The sequence below is a fragment of the Mustela nigripes genome, chromosome 2 (assembly GCF_022355385.1).
Source record: "Mustela nigripes isolate SB6536 chromosome 2, MUSNIG.SB6536, whole genome shotgun sequence".
Taxonomy (NCBI): domain Eukaryota; kingdom Metazoa; phylum Chordata; class Mammalia; order Carnivora; family Mustelidae; genus Mustela; species Mustela nigripes.
The window spans coordinates 217,315,598-217,335,851 of NC_081558.1; the positions used below are offsets into that span (position 1 = coordinate 217,315,598).

General features: G+C 53.3%; 1 protein-coding gene across 3 annotated transcripts in view; it reads left to right on the top strand.

Annotated features, from left to right (window-relative positions):
- TRAPPC10 (trafficking protein particle complex subunit 10) overlaps positions 1-20,254 on the top strand; it is a 78,067-nt gene that overhangs the window by 27,923 nt on the left and 29,890 nt on the right. For 2 of the 3 annotated variants that reach the window (XM_059392466.1, XM_059392465.1), the window contains exons 4-7: positions 6,927-7,123; positions 11,206-11,401; positions 13,241-13,352; positions 15,695-15,942. In XM_059392466.1, coding sequence (XP_059248449.1) covers positions 6,927-7,123; positions 11,206-11,401; positions 13,241-13,352; positions 15,695-15,942 — 753 coding nt within the window. Of the gene's footprint in view, positions 1-6,926; positions 7,124-11,205; positions 11,402-13,240; positions 13,353-15,694; positions 15,943-18,870; positions 18,955-20,254 lie in introns of those variants that run through there. The other variant, XM_059392467.1, reaches the window with a different exon arrangement.

Genomic DNA, 20,254 nt, shown 5'->3' on the forward strand with positions numbered 1-20,254 from the left:
TCTGGAGATAATGGTATGGGTTTTCCCCACTTAAATTTATTGATATGTTGGATTATATGAATGTGTTTCTTTTTTTTTTTTTTTTTTTTTTAAAGATTTTATTTATTTATTGGACAGTGAGAGAGATCACAAGTAGGCAGAGAGGCAGGCAGAGAGAGAGGAAGGGAAGCAGGCTCCCTGCTGAGCAGAGAGCCCTATGCGGGACTCGATCCCAGGACCCTGAGATCATGACCTGAGCCGAAGGCAGTGGCTCAACCCACTGAGCCACCCAGGCGCCCATGAATGTGTTTCTTAACAAGAACCAGACTTGCATTCCTGTTATACATTCCACTTGGTCAGATTACTAGTTTTTTAATGTGGTATTGGTTGCCTGTTCACCTAATTTAGGATTTTTTTTCCATCTATGGCCACAAGTGATTGGTCTGTAACGTTTTTCATATTGTTTCTGTCAGGTTCAGATGTCAATATTATATATGCTTCATAAATATAACTGGGAAGTTTTCATTTATTTCGTGATTTTGGAGACAGTTTATGCAGCCCTACAACAGTCTGGTCTCCAGGGTTTGATGGGATTCTCCTGTGAAACTGTCCGGACCCGGTACCTTCCTACAGGACGGTTCCTTGATCACTTTCTATGCCCCTTTCATGGAAATGAGTCTCTTACAGCCCTCCATCAGTTTTGCTAAACTGTATTTTTCTTAGAAATTATACATTTCAGTTAAGTTATAAAATTTAGTTTCGTGAAGGTGTGCACAGGGTCTTTTATTCACTCTTAACATACGCTCTGTGGCAGCAGTTACTTCACTGCAGTTTTGTACTTCTCCCCTTTCTTTGTGGATAAATTAGCTAATCGTCGTTTGTGGACTCTTTCTCCCCCGAGAACCAGGGTTTTTACTTCTGACGTACTGTCCCCTTCTTTCTTCCTTCCTTCCTCTTGCTTTCTTAAGGGTTACTTTGCTCTTTTTCTTTCTTTCTTTCTTTTTTTTTTTTTTTTTGAGTTGGAATACATTTGTTTTCATTTTAAATGTAAATGATACAGGTCTTTAGAGATAGGAATTGAAATCCCAGTGTTATTTTTCAGCAGGTCTCTGCTCTGAGTCTGTAATGCCCTTTTCACCCAACGGTTTAACATGAAATTTAATTTCCAGAAAGAAATTCTTTAAAATTTGTTTTTTAAAATTCCTAGTTTTACTGCATTGTGATTAGGATGTTGTGTGTAATACTTCTGCTTTATGAAACTTCCCTTTCCTCTGTGACCTGAGAAAGGACCAGACGTTGTGGATGTTCTGTGTGTGTTCCAGAACTTTCTTGCTCTGCTTTTTAGATTGTAATGCTAGATACAGAGCCCTAAGGGCGCCCCTACCCACCCATTGGGTCACGCATTCATATCTTAATGATTTGTTCACTCGACCTGTCTGTGGCCCACGGTGTGTGTGAGAGTCTGCACTTACTGGTGTGTTCATGCTCCTCGGGTCGTCTGTAGTTGTGTTTTGTGTGAATAGTTCACATATCTAATGTGCGTTGCTGTTCTGTTACAGCTTTTCTGGAGTGAAATAGGTCATTTTAAAGAATGGTTTCTGAGTAGAGTGTGTCCTGTTTAGGAAGCCTTGTCTGTCTGAAGGAGGTAATTGGTTTTCTCCTATATTTCTTTCAGTAATTTTTGAATTTGTGTTTTACATTTGGATCCGTGTAGATTCAGTTATTTTTGTGTGTGGCAGGTGGTGTGGAGCATTAAGGTCTAATTTTATAGTCTTAATTGGGTAGCACATTGGCCTAACATCATTTCATAATTGTCTCTTTTCTACTTTCTGAAAATTTCACCTTTATTTTAAACCAGTGTTATGTACGCATTACGTTCTGAGATCATTGTCTGTTCTGTGCCAGGACTAGACTTGTAATTATTACATCTTTATCATATTTATTGATGTGTCTTGTTTTAAAATATATCCCTCGGTTAGTATACATTTTTTTCTTCTGTATAAACTTCAGAGTCAGATTGTTAGGTGTACAGTTATTATTTTCCAAAAACGATTGTATCTGCACTTTGTAGACCCCATTCTCTTCTCTCTGTGGCAGTGACCTTCCTCCACGGAGAGGCCTGGTCAGTGTTTCCTCTGGTTGAATCCAAGTGGGCTTCTGGGAGGAGGGGCATCATGACTTTGGAGACCAAGTCGTAAAAGGTGATACATCTTCTCCGGGGCCCTCTGGGGATGTGTGCTCTCAGAGCCCAGCTGCCATTCTGGGAGGAAGTCGAGTGCCTGCCTGGGAAGGTCGCCTGGGGCTGTGCAGCCCCGGTCGCAGCAGATCCTGGCCGGCAAGCCGCTGGCAGCGGACACACCACAGCCTTCTTGCGCCCAGTGCCGCAGCAGGTGCGGCAGGCGAGCTGTGTGCCCAGTACTGTCTGGGCCGTAGGTCGGTGAGCAGAGTGAACATTCCCGACCACTGCGTGTTGTAGCGGTTTGTCCCAGAGCCACAATAGAACAGGAGCAACCGTTGAGAAGAGAAAGGGAAAGACGGGAGGTATTTTGATTGGGATCGCCTTGAATAAGTTGGGGATTCATGTGGGGAGAACTTTAATAGTCACAGATCGTCCTGTCGAGGAACGTGGTCTCTCCATTCTTTACGCCTTTTTGATGCCCATAGTAATGTGCGCTTTTTTCATAGAAGTCTTGTATTTTTAGTGCTAGATATACTTTTGTAGACACTATGGATGAGGGGTTTTCCCCCTTAAAGTTACACTTTCTAATGGGAAGCCTGTGTTTTGTTGTCGTTTTGCTTTAGTTTTGATCATTCTTAATGAAAGTTCTCTGGGGCAAGCAGATTACACTGGGGATTTTGGAATTAAAAGTAAAACTGCATTAGGCTAGTAGTTGCTTTCAGGTTTCTAGGGCACGTCTGCAGCATCGTCTCCTTCCTTCAGCCGGGGCTGGGCGAGCGCACCTTTGTGTCCCTGCACTGGTCTTGTCACAGATCCGAAAGTACCGTGTTCCTGTTTTTGCTTTGAACAGTTGCGTTGTGGAGATCAGAGGTAGGAACGGGGGCCTCTTAGTTACCCCTGCCAGGCTCTGGTTAGAGTGGTGAGAGTTGTCCCAGCGTCTGTGAGTCTGAGCGTCTGAAGCGGCCTCGACTTTTACGAACTGTTTTGCTGGATATAGAATTCTGGACTGGCAGTTCGTTCTTTCTCTGCAGCAGGTAAAAGATGCTCCTCCAACTGTCTTGGTTTACATTGTGACCCAGGAGGAGTCTTTTGTTCTTGTCTTTGTTACTTTGTATTTAAAGTGTCCTCCCCCGCCCCCTTCAGGGAGTAATGATGTTTTTCCTTGTCACTGGCTTTGAATCGTCTGTGGTACGCCTTGCTGTACTTCCCTTCCTGTTTCTTGTGCCTCCCGTGTTTCGGGCTTTGTGGGTTTGTTGTTCTGGTTTAGGTTTGAAACATTTTTGGTCCTTCTTTCTTCAGATACTTGTGTTCCTCTCCCCTTCCTCCCCTCTCCTCTGGGGCTTCAGTTACTCACATCTTAGGCTCTGGAAGTCCCACAGCTCAGTGACACTGTGTTGCTGGCTTCTCAGTCTTCCTCTGTTTCATTTGGGTGATTTCTGCTTCTGTATCTTCAGGTTACCTAATCGTTTCTTCTGCGGTGTCTAATCTGCTCTTAATTCCTCCCACTCAGTGTATTTGGCATTTTAGACATCGTGGTTTTCATTTCCAGAAGAATCATAAGGGTTTTTACCTTTTAAAAATATCTTCCATGTCTCTGCTTCATGTCAGTTTTTCCTCCATTGGAATCTTCTTGAACACTCAGAATGTGGTCACAGTATTTTCTGGTTTTGTCTACTAATGCTACTATCTCTGTCATTACTGTGTCTCGTCTGTTGATAGAATTTTCTACTCATCATGGATCATATGTTCTTTGCCTGCCTGGCAGTTTTTATGGGATGCCAAGCACCATGAGTTTTTCGTTCGGTACTTATGTTTTTGTGATCCTTGAAAATTTGCGCTTTGTGTCATTAAATTACTTAAGTCTGATCATTTTGGGTATCACTTTTATGATCTGTGGATCTGAAACTGTGGTCAATCCAAGACTAATTATTCCTTCCTTCCTGGGTTCCCCACCCAGTGCCCTGTGGCTTTGGAGGTTTCCAGCCTCCCCTGATCCCAGCCTGTGTGGGTGTTGAGTCCTGTCTGGGTGGGTCTCTGCCTGGCTTTGGGTCTTATACTTGTGGGCCGGTCTGCCCCCTCCTGAGCACCCCAGGGGACCCTCCGAGCTCTGACCTCCAGTGAAGTCAACTATCCTTGGCTCCCAGGGCCCTGTGCTCTGTCTGCTCAGTGCAGGGGACCCGCCAGGCGTGACCTCAGTGCCCCTTGCGGCACCGTGGGCTGGGAGCTCCACGCAGTTGCCTGTCACTGGCAGGGCTCTCCTCACCTGCTTCTGTGTTTCGGGAGCTTCAGGTGGTTATGTCAGTCTGCCTCCTGCCTCGGCCATCGCCACACAGGGGGCGGTCGCCCTGTTTGTTGGTTCGTGTCTGTAGACACCCACTGACTTCTGGTTTGGGGAGTGTAAGCCTTTCCTATCAGCATTGATTGTAACGCTCATGTTGTCCACATTTGGCTTCTGTGCCCCTTTGACGTGTCCTCCTTTTCTGAGCTCTCCCTAACGCGAGACGGGCCAGGTCAGCCTGTCCTTGCTCTGCGTGAGCCCTGGGAGCGCAGGTTTGTTTTAGTGCGGGATCGGTTGGCGAAGCAAGCCCCAGAGTAGACGGGCTCTTGGTTCCGGCCCGCGCAGCAGCGCAGCTGGGGAGTCCGTGGACGTGTGCACGTGCTGTCCGCTCACGCACATTTACGTTTATTCCGCTCTAGGTGTCTGTGCAGATGCACACACGTCACCAGTCCGATTCCAGTCCCTGCACCACAGGGAGACTCTCGTGTCCTCCTGGTCCGCCTTTGACTTCTCTGTGGAGAAGGGGCGCTCACTGTGCTCCGTAGGTCTGCTGTCAGGGACCCTTCTGTCACTGCTGTTGCGCCGCCCCGCCCCCGGCTCGGTGCCCCCTCCCCGCCTTGGGGCTCCACATTGGCTCACTTCCCCGCTCACCTCGGCTGATCCACGACACCCCAGAGAAGGTCACCCCAACAGGTGTTCGCCCTGTTTGCCCCCTCGGCCTCTGACCCCTCCCGCCAGCCCCCAGGCCTTCGTCCTCTCACTTGGCGCTTCCACACCTTGTGTCCTGATGCCCTTCTTGCCCTGGGTGGCTCTGGTGCCCCGGCAGGGCCGCTCCCCGCCTTGGCGCCCTCCATCGCTGCCGGTGGGCACCTGCTGACCTCCTCTGCCGGTGGCTTTGTTTCCTGGAGACGCGCGCCCTCAGCCCCACCGGCTCAGCTTGGGCTCTTCTCAAGAGTCACTGGGTCTCTGCTAACGTCCATGGTTTTGTCACTGTCACGTGAGGGCCTACGTGATGCGAACTTGGGGGACTCTGCCTTGCTGTTGCTCTGCCAGGTCTCTGCCGCAACCAGAGCGTTCCCAAGAGGGGGGCTGGTGTCTGCACAGGGTGGCAGCCCCTCCCTGGCTTGGAGAGCTGGGAGCCGGGGCTGGGGCCCAGCAGAGGGCGCTTGGCACCAGCCCTGGGGCCGGCCTTCTGGGGCTTCTCTGCTCCTTCGGGCTCCCTGACCCTGGGCCCTGTGGTGGGATTTTAAAGACCCCGCTGGGGTCTGTGGCCTCTGGTTTCACTCTGTAGGCCTGATGCACGTGGGCCCCAGAGCTCCACAGGGCGGTGGTGTGGAGAGGTAGAGGCAGCCCGCACACAGGGGCAGCTCACAGGAAATCCGTCTGCAAAAGGTGGTTTCCCCTTGTTTGTTCAGCGGAAGATCTTTCCAGGTTTTATTTTTATTATATATATACGTGTGTGTGTGTGTGTGTGTGTGTGTATGTGTGTATGCACACACACACACACATATATATTTTAAATTTAAACTGAAGATATAGCAGTTTTAAAAATCAGACTAAAAATTAAAAGTACTCACTTACCAGTTAAACCACAGGAGGGACTGGGCATGGAATTGGAGATTCTCCTTCATGGATCGATCCCATTAGCATGTTCAGGACTAAAAAATCCAGAGAAGACATGGGCAGGATAACAAGGGATCTTTCTATTAAAATAAAGGTGGGGGGGATACATTTTAAACAGTAGCTATGAATGGTAGTTTGCAAAGGCTTTTAAATGTCTGATTTGGGTATGAATTAAGTGTCTTGGCTTTAGATTTTCCCTCCAGATCTGCTAAGTAGATTATCCTGGAGCATAGGGGCAGTTGTCCACGTGGCCGAGAGCAGGGAGATGCTCTGTCTTCCACTTCTCTCTGGGTGGTCGGAGGCAGGCTCCTGGGCTTTTGTGCAGGCTGCTGTGTGGGACGCTGAGTCCGAAGTGACATTGACTTTTGAGGACCAGGATGGTTCCCCCTTCAGCCCTTGTGGATTACGGTAGCTCTTCAGAAGCCCTAGCTAGTCCTCTTTCCTTGCCCCTGTTGTGGCCTGCGAGTGGCCCTCGCATTGGAGTGGTTCTGGGGGCCCGCAGAGGACACTGCCCAGGGGTAGCCTGGGCTTCCTGCAGAGGCGCGGCCTCGCCCCGTCGCACCGTGCCGTGCCCGGCTGCAGTTAAGGTTTCTTGGGCGCGAGGCCTCTGGCCAAGCAGACCTGGGTTTTCCAATCCCAGTTTGCCCAGCGGACTGTGTTGCTGTGGCCAGTTTACCGAGCTCGCTCTCGGTCTCCTCCTCTAGGACATGGGAGCTGTCTTGCCTCAGTGCCACCGGGCCTGCCCAGAGCGCCCCCAGCGCCCCACGCTAAAGTGCCGTGGCCGATGTATTCTCTGTTAGACACATTGCGCTGTTAGATGGAAGGGCATTCATTAACTTTCCTTCACGGTGACTTACTTATTTTTAGGATACTGAAGTGTATAAAGCTACAGTCAAAGACGACCTTACCAAGTGGCAGAATATTCTGAAAGCTCATAGCTCCGTGGACTGGCTCATAGTGGTCGTTGAAAATGATGCCAAGAAAAAAAACAAAACCAACATCCTTCCCCGAACTTCCATTGTGGACAAAATAAGGAATGATTTTTGTAATAAACAGAGTGACAGGTAAGTGTATCTTTAACTTTACCCCACTGGCTGCTCCCTGGGCGCTGGGCCTTTTCTCCCTCTGCGTGGGAGCTCAGCCTCCGTGAGCGGTGGTGGTGGGCCTGACGCTTCAGCTCGGGGGGTACAGGGTGCTGGGGAGAGGCCGGGTGCCCTGCTCTGGTGGGTGACGTGTTGTCCATCCTAACCGGCCCCCCAAGCCCCGTGCGCTGCCTGGGTGACCGCGGCGGGAGATGCCGCACAGCGGGTCCCCCCTTGAGGAGCCGGCGTGCACGTCCGTGTAGCTGGGCCTTTGGGAAGTCCCGCGGCCCTTGTCTGCAGCAGGGCTCCCCACACGCCTTTAGTGAGGGGGCCCCATGTTGTCCTCGGTCACCTTAACGCCTCTTACAAGTTCCCCAGAACCAGAATTCTGAAGTGCTGATTTCATCTTGAGACTCTGTAAGAGGGAACCCTGAAACTTGGGCGGCTGCATTACTGCACACCTTCCTTTCCCCTTGCTTCTCTGTGGGGCCTGTTCTGTCTTCCGGGGAGCTCACTGCCATGTCAGCAGTTCTGGGCCTCGCCGTGCACACGGCAGTCTTCCCGGAGCCCGGGGCTTTAGTTGTAGGTCCTAGGACAGTGCCTTGACTCCTCCGGGGCCCGGGGTGCAGCACTCAGCCTGGTCCCTGCTCTGGTCCAGTGTGGCCTCCTGGAGAGACGGGGCATGGTTTCACCCCCGCTCCCCACATCTGTGGCACCCTGGTGGCCGGTGCTGAGTGTGACCAGAGATGGGAGCAGGGGGCGAGGCTACGAGGAGAAGGTCCCCTTGGAGCTCGTGGGCGGGGTGTGGCCAGAGCCCTGGTGTGCGGCCAGGAGAGCCCCCGACGCTGCGACCGCGTCCTGTGTTGTCAGGCCGCCCAGTAAGCTGACAGGTCTTCGCTGAAGGAGCCTTCCTGGGCTTTCTTTCCACGTTCCAGCCAGTTCTGGATCCAGAGTCATGTTCGAACTTGCTTTCTTTATATAAAGCATAACGTGAGCCTGCCTAAAGCATAATAAATATGAGATTGTTGAGTTTCTGGTTTATCTGCAAGGAATTTCATGCCATCTGGACTTGGGGGGACTTTTTCCTAAGGCCTCTTATTCATAAATGAGTTATCGCCAAGGAATCAGTTTACATTTCAGCAAGATGCCCCGTGACCAAGTGTCCTTCCCTGTGTGGTTCGGGTATGCCGGCCCACTTGTTCTGGAAGGAGGAGCAGGCTGTGGGGCGGGTGTGGGCAGCGTGGGGCCGCGGACGGTGGGGAACGCTGACTGACGGCCAGACCAAGCAACCTCTCCGTCTCATTTCTTTGGGATTTGACTAAGTACGTAAATTGGTACTAAAGGGGCATATTCGTCTAAACCTGTGACATGTTCAGATTAGAGGATTTTTTTTCAAAGTACTCGTTGATTTATTTTTAAGTCTGCGTTACCATTTTATCTGATTGCTTAAGGTGTGCTCCTGCTGAGCCCACTGAAATCTAGCTTGTTTTTAATGACTCTTCCTTTATACGTGGAATCTAACTTACCAAGTTTTTAACATTTCATCTCAGTCTATAAACGTGACTTCCAGCATTTGGATTTTCATTAATTTGCAAGCTACCTTTAACATATCTGTACTTTTTAAAATAAAATCTGTATTTTTTAAAATAAAGAGCTGGGTCAGATTTTCATACATACGAATTTGATAACCCGGTACTGACAGCTGTTTGATTAGCCAGTGTGATTTCCGGCCTTTGGAAACATTGGCGTACTTGGTCCTGCAGCAGCCTGCTGTTTTCTTTATCGTTTGTGGTTAGAAGCACTGCGTGTTCATGGTAGGAAAAGGCAGTAAGCCAAATTAAACTAGATCTTAACTCTTCATATTTGGTACTTATTTTTCAAACCTTTTCTTTTTACGCACACACAGGCGCACGGAGCATGTGTGCCCACAGCGTACTGTGTGGCATGTTTTGTACTTGCTTTGCACCTAATACATTGTAAAAATGTTCCCACGACCAATGGATGTGTTTCTCCGCCATTAGCATCAATGAGTGTGTGACAGTCCCTAGTGGTGACGCCCTAGCTGTTTATCCCGTCCTCTGCTGGACGACACGTCTCCGCTGAGGATGAATGGCGTCGTAAACATCTTTCGAACTTGGATGTTGTGTACATCCTTTGTTCTTCTCTTAGATCCATCCCTAAAAGGAAGATTGCTTGGCTGAAGGTTTTGTGCACTTTTCAGGCTTTTGGTGAGTGTTGCTGTCCATGTTGTACCTGACCTGTGAGCTGCCGGTGGTCCCCTGACTGGCGGGGACCGGACTCCTGGGAGCGGCTGCCCTGGGTGCCAGGCCACCAGTGCACTCTGGGGGGGGCCCTTCTCGACACTGGGTGCCCCCCAGTCTGAGCAGCTCTTTTGGGCTCTCCTTTCCAAGTGAACCATCCAAACTTAATGAGAATTTTTGAAGCATAGTTCTTTTTTGTTATAGAAAGGTCTAGAAACAGTGAAAGTTGAAGGGCACAATAAGGGCTGGAGAACTTAATCTGTGGTAAGCAGCAGTTCCCGGGACACAGAGACTGTCTCTGGTTGGGGTTCGTGGCCGTTTCCTCCCCTCCCCCGTCTGGATTCAGGGGAGAATTCTGGGATAGTTCACAGCCTTGAGAAGGGCTTCAGGATACAAGGCTGGCCTGACAGACTCCAGCAGACCCTGTAGTGAGGAAACGCGTGTTGGTCGTCTGGGGCTGTCGCAGTGAGCTGGTGGGATCTCTCTGTTTTCAGGGGAAGAACCAGTACCGTGGGGGCGGGATGTCTGGAATGTCGGCCGGTTACCGACTTTTAGATCATATTCTTGGTACTAATTATTCCTGGTGGATCGTCCAGACTCTAGTGATGTCACATTTTTTTCTGCTGATTTGTAACTCTGGAGACTGAGCCCTTCCCCCAAAGGGCCTGATGCGCCACCGAGACTTAGAATCTGCCCATTTGCTCCTTGCTGGTGATTAAGGTGACGCACTCACTGAGGGAAGATATGGAAGCTTATAGCACCAGTATTTTAAAATTACTTTTGAGTCCATGTTTAATCATTTTCTCTGTAAATTATTACTACCAAGGATCAAGAGATCTAGCTTTTCCAGTGTGTTAGATGGACACATTGTTTCTTCCAAATCTCCTGGAAACTTGTAATTTTATGCCTTTGATGTTTCCACACCAAGGATGGTCTTTTTTTTTTTTCTTTTTCCCCCTTTTTAAGCAGCCTCCGTGCCCAACCTGGGGCTCAAACTCACCACCCCGAGCTCGAGTTGCATGCTCTGCTGACGGAGCTGGCCAGCCGCCCTCTTTTTGTAGTGAAACTGTATCATAGCCACATGTTATAGTCTTTAAGTTTCACTTATGAATTCTTTGTGGGACCTGCCCGTGTGCTCAGGGTCTCGGGTCTGGGGAGAGCGGGACCCACAGAGAGGATGTGTCTGCAGCATGACACTTGCTGGTGGGAGTGGGACCACACCAGGGCCCGGGGGCCGAGCAGCGGGGGCCAGGTTCCAGGAGGCCGTGTGTCAGCCGAGCCGGGTTTGGAGGGATGAGTAGGAACGGGCTAGACGAAGGGAGGAGAGCCTGGGAAGTTGGGTGGGCTCGGCCAGGAATAGCAGGAGCAGAGTGGACAGCGAGGCTGGGTCCGTGCCGTGCCGACCCTCCTGAGCCGCGCCCGTAACTGAGCTCTGTCCTGTTAGCTTCCGGGGGCCAGAGTGGTGTTTGAGGAGGGCAGCCCATGTGCGGTTTGGGGACTGCTGGGGACGTGGTCGCCTTGCTCTCCTGGGAGCCCTGGAGGCCGGGTGTGAGACCGACTCGTCCTCCGTCCCTTCCGGCCGCCCGTCCTTCTGTGGTGGTGACGGCGCGTGGGCTGTTAAGCCAGCTTCTGATGAAGCCTCTGCCCAGTCTGGTTTCTCACCACCCGCCTGATGTTAGTCACCAGCCGGGGAGGAGGGACGTGGGGGAGGGCGGCAGTTGGCACCGCAGGGAAATAGTAGCAGCTGGACCACGTGCTGTGCTTGGACAGGATTTTCCAGACAGTCCGTTCGTGTCTCCGCAGGTGTGTCGTGCTCTCCGACCCCCTGAAGGACTCTTCTCGAACTCAGGAATCCTGGAATGCCTTCCTGACCAAACTCAGGACTTCGCTTCTTATGTCTTTTACCAAAAACCTCGGCAAGTTTGAGGACGACATGAGGACCTTGAGGGAGAAGAGGACCGAGCCAGGCTGGAGCTTCTGCGACTATTTCATGGTCCAGGTGTGTGGCGGCGGGTAGAATGTGACCGTGTCCTGTTCCTGCTCCTGTCCTGGTCGGTGAGCCGGGTGTTCGGTGGTAATTCTTCCTGGCGTAGTTTTTAAAACCCAAGGGACAGGACACAGTCACTAACAGACGTTTCCGTTTGCAGGCTCTCAAGCGGGTGGGAGGTGGTCCCCCCGGTGACCCTCGCTGCCGTCAGCTCTCCTGCGGCCTCCGAGCTCGGCATCTGGCCTCCTGTGAGAGGGCCGTGGCCTTGGAGTAGTGTGGGTTTTGCTGACTTGCTGGGCCTTCCAGGGTCTCTACTGTGGAGGTGGCTGAGGCCGAGGAGGCTGGCAGTGGTGACAGTCCTGAGGACAGCGGTGCCTGCCCCCGGCATGACCCTGGCAATAGGCCGTGACTTCCCAGCAGCGTTTATCGCCTTGTCGTTTTGTTTCATAGTCCCGGGTTCCAATAAAGGACAGTCATAAGCTACTTTCTGGGGGACCTTGCTGACACTGCAAAGGGTGACAGGAACGTTGCCGTTAGGTTTCCTGGTTCTTGTTCGCCATATTTTGACAGAAGAAAACCCCTGATTTTCGTATTTAAATTCCACCTGTGTGTAAATTACTGAAGAAATAATGCACTTTGAACAAATAAAAGACCCATTTTGATTAGAAATCCTGGTGCTTACCTCTGACTCTGTTGCTCATGTCTTAGTGGTGTCTCGGCGATGTGTGCACGTAAGGGAGTCGCACCCGCCGGCTACTCAGGGTGGGATCGACCCATTACAGACCTTTCGGCCGGCCCAGTCCTTCACCTTTCAGGCTCATTCAGCGTGGTTCCTAAGAGCTACAGACAAGGACAGGGGAATCCAAGTGAACGCAGCCGTGCGGGGTGGGAATCTGAGAAATGGAGATGCGCGCGTGTGAGGGTTACATGCGCGTGTTTCCTCGCTCTGTCCTCCGCCGGGCCAGGAAAGAACCACTTCTCAGTCATGTAAGCACACGTAGTGCCAAGATCTTGGTTTCTAAATTCCATTTTTTTTTTCTTCCTTCCTATTTGAGAGAGACCACATGAGCAGGGTTGGGGGATGGAGGCAGAGGGAGGGAGAGAGAGAGACAGACCAGACCCCCTGCTGAGCAGGGAGCCAGATGCGGGGCTCCATCCCAGGACCCTGGGATCATGACCTGAGCTGAAGGCAGAGGCTTAACCTACTGAGCCCTCCAGGCACCTCTAAACCCCATCCTTAATAATGAGTGCCAGGGATCTTTCTAGAAGTGGTTGATTCCAGGGCTGGGGCGGGGAAAATACAAGATGGACCAGGATTAAAACTTCCCAGAAAATTAAGCAAGATGGAGAATGGAGGTCCATCAGAAGGATGTTGGCACCACCTAAAGGAGGCTCCTAATGGCCAAGCTGGAACAGTTTGTTTAACAAAATAACCACAGAGCTGGATTCTAGCCCGTGGAGCACAGTTCACATCTGCGAGCCCTCGTACTCGACATGGCTGGTTAGATCAGTAGACGGAGAAGGTTCCCCCCTTGCACACAGATGCACGCTAGTTAGCAAGGGCCGTGCCAGCGACCGAGGCTGCCTGCTCGTGTCCCTGCTGCTCGGGGGCCGAGGACGGTTCCAGGGCTCACGGTGGCCTTTTCCTACCTCCCTTCGGCCTCCCCTTTGGGCATTTGTCGTTGCTAACACCGTGGGGTCACGGAATTGAGGTTTCCTGAGTGGAATGAGTGAAGAGTTACTTTCGGTGCTGCATGCCTTTCCTCTGTTGTCATCTTTAAGAGCAGCACATCGTTTCAAAAAGTTGATTGACATTTTTGGTTTCTAAAAAACTTCTGTTTGGGGGACCAGGAAGAACTTGCCTTCGTATTCGAGATGCTGCAGCAGTTCGAGGACGCCCTGGTACAGTACGACGAGCTGGACGCCCTGTTCTCTCAGTATGTCGTCAACTTCGGCGCTGGGGGTGAGTAGCGCACTGCTGGACGCAGGTCCTCTTCTAGAAGCAAATCCGCTTTTACGTGGTCTGGAAGCTGCCGTGATTTATTTGGCTAAGGATTACATCACTTTCACTATTTTGGGCAAGGGCTATAGGACACATCCTCACGGCTCAAATAGGAAACGAGGTGAGAACTCAGAACTAGTCGCTTCCACCCGTAGAGGCATTTGAAGCAGGAAGAGCATTGCGAAGAAGGTGTTGTTCAGGTACAAAGAATCTTTTCTACTACGTGTGGCTGGCTAGTTACACGTCCGCCTCTGGGCCTCCTTGCTAGTAAGAGTCGGAGTCTTGTGCCTCCGTTGACAGGCTGTCTTTGGAACACGTGAGGCTCACGGCAGAGTTCTAAATGGCACCGTTGTCGTGGGCGTTCATCTTCCTTTTACAGTTTCACACTCTCAGAAGTACAGACGTAGCACAGGGAAGCCCGACGCAGAGAAAGACTTCATCATAATCGTTCGCAGTGGGTTTTGGGTGCTGCCTGATTTGATGGACGTGGCGTCCTCTCCTGTAGACGTCTGTCTGCAGCTTGCTGTTCGTACCGACAGCCCGTCGTGGCGTAGTTCCAACTTAACGGATCAGGGCTTCAGGTGCTTTCACTCGTAGCTGCATCGTGCTTCCCGGTGTGGATTCCTTAGGGTTAATCCGGCCATCCCTTGCTGCTGGACGTTCAGGGGTTTCCATTCTGACCGCCACCACAGTGTGGAAAGAGACGTCTTTGTGGGGTGATCTTTCTGAGAGGGCCCTGCTACGGCCTGTGAAGAAAGGAGTGATCTCAGGGAACCGTGGTTTCTGCTAGAAGACCCGTAGGAGGGTGAGGCGCTGGGACAGGCAGCTCGGGCTCCATCTCTGCTTTAGAAGTGACAGAAACGAGGACGAACGGCTCCGACTGGTTTTCTCTCCAGACCAGGTTCCAGGAAGTTCAGATTTGCATCTCTTACTTTGTGTCTTACTTATGTCTACAAATGTAGACATAACCAAGGCAAAGTATTTACTCATTAAACTTGAAAAATGTGGGAAGGGGTGAAATTATATTTTGCATCTCCGTACTGCACGTGTTTAGATGTCTTATATGTTTCTTATGTCATATTTTGCATGATTTCTTTGTTCTCTCGGTTTTAACATCTGGGACAAATTAGAATCCAGAGGTAAGCTGGGCCGGCGTTTGGCAGCTGGATGCTAAGACTGTTTGTTTTTGTGTGTTCCTTTAACGGATGTTTACTGAGAGTCCCGTATGACCCGGTGCTGTTCTGAATGTGGTAGGTAACAGAACCTTGTGTGAAAGGGGACACAGGTGTAGAGAAAACACGCCCGGTAGTTGTGATGAGCGTAGGGCTCAGAAGGCGTTGCGGGTGCAGGGCAGAGTGTGGTGGTAGGTGCCAGGTGATCGTAGCGTGGTCTGGGAGGCTCTCCGAGAAGGTGGCATTGACACAGACGCCTGAGTGAAATGGGAGAGGGAGCCAGGAGAACGCTGGGCAGAGGGGCCTGTTGGCGGAGGTGTTGTGAGGGCTGGGGTGGGCACCCCCGAGTGTGGCCTTGAGCGGCTCCAAGTAGAAGTCCCAATCAGTAAGCTGTTTGCACCGGAGGTGTTCAGTAACACCAATGTGCCAATATCGAGTGGCTTCCTGGTGGCAGTGCAGCACGAGGGGGTGTGACGGCTGTCTTTTGGAGTGAGAGAAGTAGACTAAATTTTTGCTCTATGGCTTGAATGACTAGTTATCGTGGGCTCTTACGCTTCCTTTAAGGCCATGTTTGAGTCTGGGGCTGTAAGTTTGAATCGGGGTGCCTCACTGGACATTGTTGATGCGCAGGAATGTTCCCTTCTGCTCCCGCTACTACTTCTTCCCGTGCCTGCTGTCCTTTTCTCCAGGAGAGGATTCAGGCCGCTGCAGGGCTGAGACAGAGACAGGTGTGGGGCTTCCGTAGGGAGGAGAAGGGTAGGGGCCAGATAGAGCATCACGCACCCGTGAACCGACTGCGCCCGGGCACCCAGGCAGGAGCAGCTGGCACAGTGCGCTCCTGCCCAGGCCTGGCACCTTCTGCCGAGCCCACTGAGCACGGAGCCCGAGGCCTCCCTGCCCTCCTAGCCCGACAGTCTGCAGCTGCCCACCTGGTCACGATCCGCCGGGCATGGTACGGCGCCGCGCCTTGCGGCCCAGGTCACGTAGCCTTGCGCCCATCACCAGTTGCCGCGGGCTGGGTGGGAGTGCCCGTGGGAACTACCCCGCAGGAGCTCTCACAGCCCCGAGCGGGAATGGCGGGAAGGTGAGGTCATCTGTAGCCCGCGTCTTTCATGCCCTGTGCTTGTCTAGACGGCGCCAACTGGCTGGCTTTTTTCTGCGAGCCGGTGAGGAGCTGGAACGGGCTGATCCTCCGGAAGCCCATCGACATGGAGAAGCGCGAGCTGATCCAGAGGCAGGAGGCCACGCTGCTGGACCTGCGCAGCTACCTGTTCTCTCGCCAGTGCACCCTGCTGCTCTTCCTGCAGAGGCCGTGGGAGGTGGCCCAGCGCGCCCTGGAGCTGCTGCACAGCTGCGTGCAGGAGCTCAAGCTCTTGGAGGTGAGTCTCCCCCGCTTGCCTGCCTCTCCCCTGTTCAGAGGCACACTTGGGACTCGGGGCCGGGCGCTGAGCTGCTCGCACTGCAGGAAGGAGCTCTTCTCTGAGTCCCGTTGATCGTAGAGTTACTCTCTCCGCTGATTAATCACGCGAGTGTCATTTCTGCTCTCAGCGTGGGGGAGTCCAGACTGGCCCAGGGCTGGACTCATAGATCAGGTTCTTCGTGGAAGTTTTGGGGAGAACTTGGGTTTATCCTCCAGGAAGATGCTCCCCTGCCGCACATGCAGCCTGAGGCCCTGGAGGCAGACCTTCACCTGCTTTGGAGCTGCCTTTTGGCTTTGCATGTGGACACATGGGTAACAGCTGGGCACGTGGGCATTACTAGCACGGAGGTTCCGGAGGGTTCCCGACGGGCGCGTGTATGAATGAAACCCGCAAGTGAGGCCGGACACTGTGACAGTGGCGGAGCGGGGTCTTTAGTAATCGGTCCCTGCCAGGGCTCCTGCGCTCATGGAGTCACGCGATCTAGCGAAGTACGGGAACGTCCATGATGGTCTGCTCTGGGCGGGGGTGGGGGTCTCCCGTTAATTGTTCACTGACCTCTCTGCCAGAGGTCTCAGGGTTCACAGACACCCCCACCTCACCCCACCCCGTTCCCAGGTTTGGAGCGAGGGGAGCGGTCTGAGTCCATTTTTCCCAAGGGGGTGGCAGGCCTGGAAGCGGTGCGGTGACTCACCCAGCCCCGTGACCGGTCTCGGGGTCGGGCTGCACCCTGGACGGGCTCATGTTCTCTCTGCCGTGCTGCTGCCGGCGCACCCGAGGGGTGCGGGTTAGAAGGTCCGAGCACAGCCATACCGTGTTTGCCGAACCCGGGTGGAGCCGTCTTCCCTGACCGGGTAACCTCCGTGCTCTGTGCCCTAGAGTGCTGAGGGACAGGCTCAGCGCTGAGTTCGGTAGAAATGTCGTTTTACGCAAACAAAGAGAAATTACTTCAGTTAATTTCCAAAGGAGAAATGCCTAGCCTAGCTGAGCCGCAAACTTACGAGTGTAGGAATTTGTGTCCAACTATTTGTCTGTCCAGGATACCTGACGAAGCAGACGAGGGAAGGATTCTGCACCTCGGAAGGATGCTCTGTGGCTCTGTCACTGCGTAGACCTGGACAGTCTGCTTCGGTCACTCCCATCCGGCCGTGCAGAGCCGGGGCCCGCGAGGGCAGGGCTGCCCGTGTCCATGGGCCTAGACATTTGCCTGGCATTTTGTCATCTTGGCATGTGGGGCAGAAGTAGGGTGTCCGGCGGGGGGTCCCAGGTGGGTCACCGGCAGCACCTTCAGACTAGGGTGGCCCCGGGCGGGTCCATTCGGAGGCACTGTCCTGCAGCCCGGGGTTCGGGTGGTGGTGCAGGGCCTGCCCCTTCGTGCTGGGCCGCGCCGGTCACAGCGCGTTAGACTCAGAGTTAGACTTCGTCTGAAATTCTTCCTCTTGCCCCAGGAAGTTCCTGGTCCCAGTGTAGCCACCAGCTTGCGGACAGGAGAGGAAGCCTTGCCCGGGTGACCGGTGTCGCCGTGTGGGACCCCGGAACCAGCCGGGCCCCTGCCACCACCTCCTGCCGCTCTGCCAAGCGTTCTAGAAACTGGGGGGAGGGGCCTAGGGTGGCTGTGGATGCGTTTCCTACAGCTCCCCGGACCTGTGAGGCCTCTGGGGACCTAGGGGAGGAGTGGGGAGGCCTTCTCTGATGCCTTCTCACAGGCGTCCTCGTCCTCTTGGGGATCCCTTGTCACTCTGGCATGTCCAGATGGGGCAGGCAGGCTGCGTGGGGACACACGTGGTGTTCCACTCATTCGTGGCCGAGCAGCACACACCGCGGACTCTCCTGCCCGCCTTGGCTTCTCTCCTGAGCTGCCTGCCGCCTCTGGCCACATAGGAGTGCGTGGACATGGGTCATTGCTGCCCCGTCGGCTGGCTGGGGAAAGCCCAGGTCGGCGTGTCAGCGTGATGCAGCCCCATGTCCAGGCTGACGGCCTCCGTGCAGACGCCCCCTGGGGCCTTGCCCGCTCTTTGCGTTGTGGGATGAACTTCACGCCCGGGGCAGTAGTCTCTCCCCGGGTGCTGTGCTTTGCCGAGGGCAGTGGTCACTGTCCCCTGGACCATTCCCTGAGAGGGGGCTGCTGCCCACGGAGTCACGTGGATGGTACCGTGCACCTTTCCAGTTTACTGTGTCCGCCCGAGATGTGTTGAGCAGAGCTGAGTTCAGGTGAGGACACACTACCTGGTGTTTGCTCTCTCTGGCTCCATCCTGATGACCAGCTTCTTGTTCCCTGGTCTCCTCGTGCTGCCTGCAGCGAGGGGGGTGCCCTGTGAGTGTGCCGCCCTCGGCGTCCCTGCCATGTGAGTGCCGTGGACAGCAGCTGGGTCCCGGCCAGGCGCCAGGCCTGGTGAGTTTCCCGGGGCACGAGCTGCCGCCCGTCCCACGGCTGAGCCTGCACAGTCCTTGCCGAACGCTTGCTCTTGCGTGTGGTCGGCACCGATGTCAGCGCTGTTCCCTTGCGGCCCTTTGCTGGGAGCTGCTTCCTGGCCCCTCTGCTGTCCCAATAGTGGGATTCATCTGGTCGTCAGGGGTCCTTGTAGGGACAGGTTTTAGGAAGACAGTCCAGCACGGAGGGTGGGCTCTGGAGACAGACAGTCTGCGCTGAGACCCCTCCCCACCCCCGCCCCCCCGCCAGGGCCTGTGACTCGTTCACTTGCCCCTTCGAGCCCCGCTTTCCATCCATGAGATGGAGGCGGACCGTGGCTGCCGTGTGGGTGCTGAGTGTGTCCGGGGAGCCGATGCGCACGCTGCCTCTCACACGTCCCCCTCGTGCCAGCCAGGTCCTCACGCTCACGTGGCCTTCCCTGTTGACGGCTTCTCGACTCTCTGCGAGGACGGGGAGTCCGGGCGCTCGCGTGTCAGCGTTGTCGTCAGACTGCAGGATGGCGTGGGACTTCGGGCACAAAATCATTCCCTCTGCGCTCTCAGGTTCTTTTGGGGGGGGGGCTGTTTTATCTTCAGGTGGCAGTTAGTTACCTGGAAAAGCGTATTCTTAGAGTTTCTTTTAAATTTGGGGGGAAATATTCAAAATTCAGAAGACTCCACGCTGATTACGTTTTTTACACATTTAGCTTTACTCGAAAAAACGGACGCATTTTGTGGGGACGGGGCAGCTTTTTGGTGGCTGTTTTTCACAATTATATCGGAGTTGTGGTGCTGTGGCTTCTGACACTGGCCTGAGGGGGCTTGGCGTGGTGCCATCACGGGCAGGGGAGAGCGGTGTGGCCGGGGGGGCTGGGGGCTCCGGTAGCTTGCAGTGGGGCCAGGTGTACTTCTGGTCGGGTTCAGCTTCCTCGGTTGACCCTTCAAGCCCAAAGCCTTTCGTGCACTTCTAAATGTGACGTTTCTTTAGCAGAAAAGGCTGGGTGCGCTTGCTCTTGTGGCTTGTAAAACGCTCTGGTAACCTGGTTGACTCATCCATTGGTTTCAAGTCTCTTCTTTGAGAGGAGGCCACGTGGTGGTGGGGGCCACGGGAGCATGCGCCACCTCTAGTGGGACCCGGAGTCCCGGCCAGGTATGCCAGGGAAGAGCCTCAGGCCAGCGACCCCGATTCTGGAAACCTGCTGCGTGCCGCCGTTAGGGATCGGGCCTGACACCCACGGAGCGTCGCAGCTGTGTGAGCTCAGATAAGCTTATAGTATTTCTTTTTTCTACAACGTTTAAAAAAAAAAAAAAAAAAAAGCCCTCCCTTTACTGAACATTGAGTATGTTGTCTGTGAATGTGGAAGGTAGAATGCTGCTTCTCCCTGCGGGAGGTGCGCGGTGGCTGGGGCCTGGCGGTCTGCAGAGGGCGTGCGTTCGTCCCGTCAGTCCCGTTTGCAGCATCTGGGTTCCTCCCGCTCGAGTGCGGGTTCTCCCCCGTCCGTTGGCACGTGCTGTGTTCATACACGTGGAGTTGCTCAAGGACATGAGTTTTTAAAGCTTTTGGTATACACGTTGTCGTATTGCCTTCCAGAAAGATCGTCCCATTTTTCATTTACACCAGGAAGTGCTTGTTTTCCTGTTTCTTTGGTCAGAAAAGAAGTAATAATGTACATGTAGTTTAATCTTTACCAAATTGTAAGTGAGAATGTAAGGAAGATATTTTCTAGAAGGCCATTCTTTATTTGTTACGATGATTTTCCAAATGATATTTTAAAACATGTGTCTCTGTCGTTACTGGTTTGTCTCTTGTCGGCTCTGGTTCCCGGACAGGGTAGGCCAAGAAGGAGCAGGGTCCCAGAAGAGC